Source organism: Thamnophis sirtalis, unplaced genomic scaffold (assembly GCF_051295495.1).
Source record: "Thamnophis sirtalis isolate CommonGarterSnake01/CBP01778 unplaced genomic scaffold, rThaSir2_p1.2 scaffold_4, whole genome shotgun sequence".
NCBI lineage: Eukaryota > Metazoa > Chordata > Lepidosauria > Squamata > Natricidae > Thamnophis > Thamnophis sirtalis.
Genome location: NW_028261384.1, coordinates 127,807,427 through 127,818,347, shown reverse-complemented (window position 1 = coordinate 127,818,347; position 10,921 = coordinate 127,807,427). Strand labels below are relative to the sequence as shown.

The 10,921-nt window shown below is 36.0% G+C and overlaps 1 protein-coding gene across 1 annotated transcript; it reads right to left on the bottom strand.

The window, feature by feature from the left end:
* Positions 1-1,117: 1,117 nt before the first annotated feature.
* LOC148046485 (vomeronasal type-2 receptor 26-like) lies at positions 1,118-9,691 on the bottom strand. The gene is made up of 6 exons (XM_087714773.1): positions 9,423-9,691; positions 7,330-7,621; positions 5,625-6,488; positions 4,621-4,848; positions 4,310-4,436; positions 1,118-2,291 (listed from the first exon to the last, which is right to left on the bottom strand). The coding sequence occupies exons 1-6, from the start codon at positions 9,689-9,691 to the stop codon at positions 1,390-1,392; spliced, it is 2,682 nt and encodes an 893-aa protein (XP_087570899.1). The 3' UTR covers positions 1,118-1,389.
* Positions 9,692-10,921: the final 1,230 nt, after the last annotated feature.

The following is a 10,921-nucleotide window of genomic DNA, read 5'->3' as shown; positions in this document are numbered from 1 at the left end:
TTCTTTTTCTGTCCTAACTGAAAGCCCTATCAATTGTGGAGCCGACCAATGACAGGAAGCTGCAGCAGAGGGATGAAAGAGTCACATCTGGCTTCAGAGCCACAGGTTGCTGACCCCTGTTTTATACCATTCTGATATACTTGTAGCTCTGAAATCTTCAGTAGGGGAAATTTTAATGTTTTTCCTATATTGCCACCTGTGACTTACGTTTTCCTCTGATGTCTCACCTGAAACTGGTTTCATCCTAAAGTTTCATCCATCCTTCTGGATCTAGCCTTGTCCAAGTAATACATATTTTAGGTGACTTGGTCCCTTCATGGAGGAAGTAATAGTTAAAGCATCATTGCACATTGGCTGGACATATCACTCAAATAAACTACATGTTGGACTCCAACTGTAAGGCAAGATCTGTGTGGTGTGGCAAGGTGACCTGAAACCAATGGAACTTGAGGAGGTGGACAAGATCCTCTAAGCTATTAGTTTGGCCACTTGTGTATTAGATCCATTCCTCGCCTGGGTTATTAAAGTTGTGTGGAAAGGAGCATGGGATAGGGTCTGATAGTAGGTAACTCTTCTTTAATGGGGTGTTAAGAGACCCATAACATGGTTTTACTTGTAGATGATTAACCATCATGGCTGGAATGTGTATTTATTTTGCAGATGTTTTTATTATTCTAACATTTTTAAAAATTGTTTAATTGTTTTTGAATGAATAAAAATAAAATTGAGATGATCCATCAAATCTCTTGTTTTCATTAATGTCCACTACTCTTCCCTTAAGTACCACTAGTTTCAAACTCTTGGCTGCAGACCCTTAATAGTCTATCAAATTATGTACCACACTCACACATTCATTTTTTTTCATAGCCTGCTAAATTTCCATTTCTTTTAACCCAATAATTTAAGCAAACAATAAAAATAGATCACACCTTGTAACTTATTTTAAACCAAGGGAGAATTACCAACCCAAAGTCTATGTCTAGACTTTGTCCTTTTTAGCAGACATTAAAAGTGGCATCAAAAAAGATCAGAGAATAATAAACAAACAAAGAAAATAATGTTGTATTTCCTTTTATTAAATTTGTAGTAGAATCTGATTTCATAGAATGGAGTAGAATAGCATAGCAAAAAGGCTTAAGTTTCAGACACAAAAACATGTTTCAGAATTTTTTTTTTCTTTCCTTTCTTCCTTCTTTCCTTCTTTTGTTGCTTCCGTAACTGGGGGCACAACTAATTTAGGAAACGGAGGAGAGATTATAAGTACAAAATAGATATGTTGTTATGTAATGGAGGATAGGAAGGAAAATTGAAAAGATTTGAAAAGACCAATCCTTAATTTTCCTTTTCTAATATTCTTTCCCTGTAAGTAATAAAGAATGTAGACCTAATTTAATTATTCCGTTTGATTAATTGGTGCCTGCTATTAAGTTCTGGCCTGAATACAATGATAACACATTTGGGGAAAAAGATACACCCCAATAAGCCAACACTGGAAGACAAGATGGAGAAGATCTCCACAGCCACCATGGCTTTTCCTTTGGTGCTCAGATAAGTTGGAACAAAGGAGATCCATACACTGCAGAAGACCAACATGCTGAAAGTGATGAATTTGGCTTCATTAAAGGTATCAGGTAAATTACGGGCAAGAAAAGCCACAATGAAGCTGGCAATAGCCAAGAAGCCCAGATAGCCCAGGACACAATAGAACATGAAGATGTAGCCTTCATTACATTGCAAAATCATGGTTTCTGTAAGGGAATTCATGTCTAACTCAGGGAATGGAGGAGATGTTGCCAACCACAGAATGCAAAGTCCTGCTTGAAGAAGAGAGCAAGAAATGACAATGGAAAGGGCCAATCTTTTCCCCACCCATTTTCTCACTGAAGAACCTGGCTTAGTAGCCATGAAAGCTACAACCACAGTAATAGTTTTAGCTAACACACAAGAAACAGCAGCTGAGAAGATGATGCCAAATGCTGGTTGACGGAAAAGGCAGATTATTTTCCCTGGTTGACTAAGGAATAACAAGGGACAGAAAAAACAGAGCAGAAGGGCAATGAGTAGTGTGTAAGTGAGGTCCCGGTTGTTGGCCTTGACGATGGGGGTATCTCTACGCTTAAGGAAAATTCCAAGCACGCTTGTTGTCATGAGGGAGAAGATAAAAGCAGCTGTGGCCAGACTGATCCCCAAAGGTTCTTTAAGGGAAAGGAAGCTCATTGTTTTGTTAAGGCATCGATCTTGTTCCTTGCTTGGATACTGATCTTCAGGACACTTGAAACAATCTTCTGCATCTGGATAAAGGAACAAAATAAAACTCACCTATTTCCTACTAGCCACTTTTTAATAAACATTTTATGGTACTTTTTGAAGAATGATGATTCATTTTGTGATCTTTTCCCTGCATAGCTATATTCCAAAGTTATCACAATCCATTTGCCAACTATTTCAAAAATCAATTATTTACTCAGGTGTGGAATGAAAATATATGAAGTTGTAAAAATCCATTGCAATAATTTAAATTTAAATGGTGGAGAAATTTGGTTGCTGTCTTCTGATAATTATATATTTTTATTGCTATTATAATTTCATATTTGTCAAACTATCCAGAGTATTTTGGAGTTTTGTAGTGTAGAAATGTGTTTATTTAATTAATTAGTTAATAGACTGTGATCTATAGATAACATTGATTGCTCTGTTATTTTTCACTTACTTCTGCAAGGAACTTAACTGCATTTCAAATGCTTTCTTAAATGTCCTAGTTTACATTTTCACATAATTATGTCCATAACTACCATATAACATGGGTCACCTTGTGGCAACATGGGTGGCAAACAAATTTAACAAACAGACAACTAAATAAACAAAAAGTCCTCCATTCCTGTGGGATATATGTATATATAGTTTCCAAATGAAAACCCTGTCTAAAATGTATTAAAAATAATTATTTTCTGTCCTTTATTTTAATATCCCAGTTTACTGAAATTTGGAGGAAATGTTTGAAACATCAAAGATTTCACATGATGCACAAGAGTTTGAAAGCTACTATGATATTTTCAGATTTTGAGGAATACCACTAAATAAGATGAGCACTATTTAGCAGCACTTCCCACACCACAGAATCATCCTTAATAATAAATAATTTTGTTGAAACCATTTTTTGTAGACAGTATCAAAAAATATTGAAGGACTTCATGTAATATACACTGAATATAGTAAACCCTTTTTGATTTGCGTGCCAAAAGGGGGGAGCACAGGGGGGTTGGGGGCAGGCACGCTGCACCAATAATGCTATGTGCATGACCCCAGCGGGCATGTACATGTGTCCACATTTTTAGGGTGCTTTTTTCACCTTTCCCAGACTCCAGAGGCTTTCTAGGAGTCTGGAAAGGGCAAAAACAGCCTCCCCCCCAGAGGCCCTCCAGAGGTTTCAGGAGCTTCCCTGAAACCTCTGGAGCATAAAAAACTGGCCCTACCAGCAAACCAGAAGTTTGGGAATGGATTTCCGGTTTGCTCGTAGGGCTGGTTTTTGCCCTCCAGAGCATTCAGGAGGCTTCAGGAGGCTTCCCAGAAGGCTTCGGAAGGCACAAAATGACCCTATGAGCAAACCAGAAGATTTGGATGACCAAAATATATGGTATTGTTGGGTCATGACACAGTCTTGGTCTACAGAGGACATCTGTAGGATCTCCCAAAAATTAATCATGTTTTTATTCCATATAAAATGGATATTATATTCCATATAAAATGGAATATAAAATGGATCTTCTTATATCTGCCACAAAAATGCTGTAACATGTGAAGTTCCCAAGAGATGACCTAATTAATTTATGAGCCTCGAGACAGAGTTCAAACAAAACCCCTTCATTTATTAGGATCAACATCTTAGCATTACTTCTGTGGTTTAAACTGACTTTCGCTTAATTGCATTTGAACTTTACCCTCCAAACTCCCCCCTTCTCTCCTGCATCATAAATCATATTCTCCAACTAGTTTGTAGAAATATGAAACTGAAGGTATGCATAGAATTCTCCTCCCTTCTAAAGTTGATAGTAGTCATGGAAACGCTTTAGACGTTGACAGAGACGTTTTGTGGTTTACAGGATTCTGGAGGATATATTATTTTAAAACCTGGGTGATTATTGCTAATTGAGATTAATAATAACTGAGATTTGTAGGCATTACCCATATTCCTTGCTTTATAGGCTAGAAAACTTCAATTTTAATAAAAAAATGAATTTATTGTAACATTTGATGAAACAATTCCTTAAGTGCCCAATGTTCTCAAATTTTTTGTGGTTTCATAACTGACCTGTCTTGCTTGAAATCTTCCCTTGTGGACATGGAACACAATCATAGCAGCAGAAGATTTTCTCTTCAGATTTTCTCTTCCAATATCCAGGGCGACAGTATTCATTGCACAGAGAAACTGGAAGAACCTGCTCGTAACATGAAAAAGTTTGCACAGGTAATTGCCAGGTTATTCAGCTTTTTCATCAGCTGAAAATACAGTCAAGTATAAAGAAAATTATGACCAGCAGAGATCATCTGGAGACATTTTAACTGAAATCTGTTCCATCATTTAAAGAAGTTGTAAAAAAAAAAACACTTTACATTCCATACCCGATTAAAACCTTTGTGCCATTCTATCAGACTTTCATTAATGGCCAATTCATTTCCATAAGAAGCATCAGGATCTAGAGTTCCAATTTTCACACTCCGGATGGACCTGTTTGGAAAAGCGATCATATTGACGATGCTAAATCCACCTGCAACTTCCCTCTTCTCATTAAATGACACTACTTCTCCTGCTGAGTTGTTGAAAGAAATGCCTTGAAGAAATGGGTGGAGCTACTTGAAATAGAAGAAGAAAACAATGAAGTTGAATGAACAATGATAAGAGAGCTCAACACTTTAGAAGTTCTATGTTTCAGTTCCCAAACTCATTATGAAGTTTCATTGGACAAAATGCCAATACAAAACAAAGACTATAAATTGCAAACAATTTCATATTTCCAGTTTTCCTCAACAGAGCAAGAAGTCAACCTAAAAAGTATCATCAGTGAATAACATATACAGAATTTCTTAAGGCAGAATAAAGAATACATCAGCAGCCAAAATGGAGCAGACAGATTATCCTCCAAGAGTTCAAAATATAGAAGAGAATAAAGAGAAAATTCTCTTAAAAATGAAGAAAGAACCATGGATGTGAACTCCAGAGATCCAAGAACAAGAGATGAAATACTTAGATTAAATAAATCTGATATAAGGAGCTACAATATCCCAAGAGAGAAACATGAAAGATTTACCAAAAACTCAATAAGAGTTGAAATTTTAAAAAGGGCAAGAGATGATGGATAGATATAGAATACTTCAAAATAGGGTGGTTATTTTATTAAGTTAGAAAACAGAGGTGGATGATAGAAATTGGGGAAATAGTATTATGTATACTGATATAGAATAGACTACATTACTATGTGTACACATATATGTTAAAAATTATGATTATGTATATCTAAACAATATTATTATTATTACTACCGTGTGTAAAATATATTAACCCAGACAATACTTTCTTCACTGAGCACTTATGGATGTGTGTATATATATTTGCTGGGATATGTTACCTTAAAAGGTTGCAGTTCTGGAGATTTAGCCATTTTAGCTGCCAAGATTTTTCTCAGACTGGATCCATTGGATAGCATGCTATGCAAAGAATGAGCCACAGCATAAACCCCATTATAGATGCTGTAGCTGTGACCTGTTACCTGCAATTGAAACAGAGATTCGGGAAGATTTCCTAGTCCTTCTTCCCCAGTGCATTCTTGACTTCCCAATGATGACAATCCCGAATTAGGGAAAAAACAGTCAAATGCGTGCTCCCAAAAATGGTTTCGAAATCCATCTCCATGGGTTGAATATGGCCTTATGGACTGAAGAAATTCCTCAAATTCCAGATTTTCACTTGAATGGATTTGAAAGGCAAGGGCCCCATCATAAAATTGGAGATTCCACTCCCTCTGAGTTCCTGGTAGCATGAAATCAATTTGGCTGGTGGTGATCCACACTTTGCTTAATGATGCATTTCCCCGATTTGCAGCATCCCATAAAAATTTGAGAGCTGTCAGCCAAGCTAATGTCAAAGATTCTCCATAGATGATGTATGTATTTGTTTTAATGTCTGCAAAATGTGTATAAAAATGAAACATTATATCGCTAAATTTACCCAAGTCATCCAAGCGCAATAGTTTTGGAAACCTTTGTATGAAAGCTAAGCAGATTCCCTGCTGGAAAAACAAGGGTTCCAATTTCTCCAAAAAGTGTTCTCCACTCTCGGTGTCTACAGCAAAGAGCCCAATCCATTTCCATCCAAAACGCTGAAGCAATCGGATAATACCGATATATTGGGGAACCTCATTTGGGGCCATAAAGTAAATTGAAGATGATTGACAGCTATCAATTTCTTTCAGGGGAAATGATCCATATGTGAGCTAAAAGAAAAGACATGGTATAGAGGAATTAAAGAGAGATTTTTGTTTTGGTCATGCATTTATATGGATCTCTTCAGAAATTGGTTTGACAGATTAGAATGTACACCTGATCCTAATTTCCCAAATATTGTGAATATGGTTAAATTCCTGAACATTGATGTTTTTTCAACAAATATGCTAAAATATCAAGAGCCGAGGTGGCGCAGTGGTTAGAGTGCAGTACTGTAGGCCACTTCTGCTGACTGTTATCTGCAGTTCAGTGGTTCAAATCTCACCGGCTCAAGGTTGACTCAGCCTTCCATCCTTCCGAAGTGGGTGAAATGAGAACCCAGACTGTGGGGGCGATATGCTACTCTGTAAACCACTTAGAGAGGGCTGAAAGCCCTATGAAGTGGTATATAAGTCTAACTGCTATTTCTAATATCATCGGCATTCACCAAGAAGAGGCCAACTCACCATGGATAACTCATCTCAGGAAAAGATTCTTAGAAAATGGAATAAATCATTAAAGAAAGAATGACAAAGGAGGCACAAAATGAAATGTGAATGACAAAAGTTATTATTTTTAATTATTTAAAATAATGAAATTGAATTCTTGAATTGTCCTGTGGAGAGCTGTCCCACAGTGAGTTAGCCATCGTGAATTGGCCATGGTGAGTTGGCTACAGTGAGAGGTTCCATTCTACACCAAGAAATCTTTTCTTTTGAAAAACTTGTTAAATCTTAGATGAGATGTATGAGAAAGAAGACTTAAGGATGCTGTTGAGCACACTTAATCAATCGGTTAATTCTTTAAATCAATTAACAGAAACAAGATAAATCCCCTCATCCCTGGACCCACCTGTGGAATTTTGTAGAACCCTAGAATTTCTGCCATATGGGATGAAGTATCTGATCCAAGTCCTCCAATGATGGCCAGAAGAATTTTCTGAAGTCCACATTTGTAGTTGGGGAGAAATCTATCAGATTTGAAAAGTAAGTCCAGAGTGGTCCGATAGGTCATTTTAGGATTGTTGTAACTGTCATAGATGTGGAATCCTATGGTAACATTGGGCAAGATTTGTGGGTTCTCATTGATCTCCTTGACAGCAAAGGCCAAGGAAAGGACATGCTGGTAGAATTTTGTAATCACACTGCAAGTAAAGAAAGTCTTTCATGAAACAATTGTACAATTCATAGAACAGTATTGAGAAGTATATTTATTCATTCATTCATTTAAATTTATCACATTTATTGGCTATACATCTTACCATGGGCTAACTCTGCTTTGAACTCCCTAAATATATTTGTAATTCTATATTTCAAAGAACGGTAGACTAAATTTAGATGCTTGTCCTATTTTTGATTCATTTTCACTCTTTCACCCCAAAAAGTTTTTTTTTCATTGTCTGAATCTTCATCCATCATTTCCTAAGTGTCTTGCTATTCTGTAACAATCCATAATCTCATCATTTCTTCCCCTTCCAAAAAATTAGTGGAATAACAGCTTTCACATTTAGTGTGGAGTGAAAAGTGTTCAGAAAATTCATGAAATAAATGGGTTAATGGATCAACCTAGTCTTCAAAGCACCTGAAAGCAGGACAAGGTGCAATGAATGGAAAATCAATGAGACTTCCAACCTAGAACTAAGGAGGAATTTCCTGACAGTGAGAACAATTAATCAATGGAACATAGAGAACACTGCAATACACCATATGATTCCTGAAGTTGGCTTGGGAAAAAACAGGAAACTGCGAGGGAGACCAACATTTTAGAATGCAGTGGGAAATTCTCCAAAATCTTTGAGAAAATTATTCTTTAGTGGGCGGGTGACTTAGCTAAGAATGAAAAATCCCATTTTCTGCCTAGGCTGTAAAAGAGAGATTAATATTTCTTGATACTGCTATAATGATCTTTCAGTCTTTTCATTTCATTCAGCTAAAATTGATCTATTACTTATGACAGGAAATTTTATCATAATTTATATAACACCTGGGAAGTTACTCCTAAAACATTTAAGGCAATGATGAATTGCTTAAGCATTTTTAATTATTTCTACTCTGGTGGTCTTTTTTCATTGCTTCAAACACTGGGTTATACTTTAAGAAAAAAAATCAGATTCAGATAACATTTTTTTTAGCACCATGTTTTATGCAGATTTGTTTTCTAAATTTTCTGTTATAATCTTTTCTTAGCATAAATTTCTAAATTTCTAATTTTATCTTCCAAATAAGGTGAAAGTAAAGGTACCTCTTGCACATATGTGCTAGTCATTCCCAACTCTGGGGGAGTGCTGCTCATCTCCATTTCAAAGATGAAGAGTCAGTGCTGTCTGAAGAAGTCTCCGTGGTCGGCATGACTAAATGCCAGAGGCACATGGAAGGCTGTTACCTTCCCACCAAAGGTGGTCCCTATTTTTCTGCTTGAATTTTTTTTACATGTTTTCGTGTTACGTGCTATTTTGGTAGATGCTGGGAAAAGTAACGGGAGCTCACTCCGTTACATGGCACTAGGAATTTGAACTGCCAAACTGCTGACCTTTCTGATTGACAAGCTCAGCATCTTAGCCGTGAGCCATCACGTGCCTATCTTAAACTCTAAATTGGATGTTAATAGTCCTTCTTATGGATAGATTTCTCTTTCTGGAAAAATAAATTAATTCTATTCTTTTATTTAATAATAAGGGGACAATATATTTTAAAGTATTTTTTTTTTCATTTTATTAAATCCCCTTTTATGTTTAACCTACATGACATTTTATTTAAAATAAAATTGATGGGAAGGAAAAGTCTCATTTAACCTACAGTCAGAAACTCTCAGAAACTGAAGCATTTACTGGATCAGATAAAGTTTTCACCTGTTTATGGACCTTTTTTTTCATAAAGACATGAATAACTGAGAAAAAATAACAACCAAGGAATCGTTGCATGAAGAAAAGAGTGGATTTTACTTACTCTGAAAATTGAAATAGCTCCTGAAGTGGATCTTCATAAAATGAATGCTCGCTGAAGGCATAGAGGTTCTGTGAAGCCATCCCTCCAATGAGGAGATCACCTGGTTGGTACCATTCATGTGGAATTGGGATAGGATCAACCTCTGGGCACTTGAGTGCATTCACTTTGATCACTGGGAACATCAGAATGAATAATACATCAGCAGCCAAAACATCATCCCAAAGAGGTTTCCAAAATATCAATCCACACCAATGGATCTGACCTAGCATATTGGATCTTCACAACACACATCAAAAGACCAAAGCATCAATCTAAACTTTTCATTTTGATGGCTATACAGACATGTGCTTGAATAATGATTGAGATTTCTACAACTCAGATTTGAAATTGGTCTGCTCAAAGAAAGAACAAATGCTGGAGGAAATGAACCCGATAGCCCTGTTGGATTCTTCCCCCACCCCAAGAACTCTGTGACTGAGTTTAGTTTATAACCTCTTTCAAATTTGCTTCCTACTTTTCACTGCTTTACAGAAAATCTCTGGAGCTTTGAGTAAATAAGCACATGATATAATATGGACCAATCCCAGGAAGACTTAATTATCTATTAAAATATTTCCCCTAGCTGGCCTTAAAAAAAGCATCTACTTGTTAATTGTCAATTTGACAAAGTATTTCCCCTCTTTCTAAAATAAAAAAATAATAATTTTAAAAGTCAGGTGATTTTTTTACAATAATATGGAAAAATTTCCATTCTGACAATTGACAGAAAGATGATGTGTAAAAGATTGGTTCAAGATCCAGATGGATCTTGAACAACTTAAACAGTAGGTTCTACCTAACAAAAAAAGAATACAATGTAAAGTCGTTCAGTTTCAATATTTTTTGGGAGGGCTTATTTTTGTGGGAGGGCTTATTTTGGCACATGCGCTCAAAAGCCTAATTGGGCTTATTATCCAGGGAGGTTTTATTTTGGGGAAAACAGGGTACGGCACTTTTGTTTGTGGGAAGTGGCAATATTTTGACTCATTTTACGACCATGTCAATCACAAAAATATTTCATTCTGGCAGAGGTCTCAATTAAAATGGAATAGCTCTATCTTAGACACACACACACACACACAAACACAGAGGGGGAGATTATCGATATATTTAATTCAGTTATAAATTTCGTGAAATGATTGAGAAAGCAACAAATATTTATAACAGTATAGCTAATGAAAAGTTCAATAACTTTATTGTCTCTAGAGACTCTTTAACAATTGCATGGGTAACTAGCATCATATTTTTAGTTTGCCCTGGATGTGAGCAGATTTCCTTGGCAAAGGTATGGATCATGACTGCCCAGGTTGATTATTTATTAACAGGAATACAAAGAAAATGGGATCGACAGTTCTTTTTTTTTTTAAAAAAAGATTTTTTTTTAATTTTTGGTTAAACAGACAAACACAACACAAAAAATAAAATAAAATCATATTTCGTTACATATTGTAGAAGTGCAT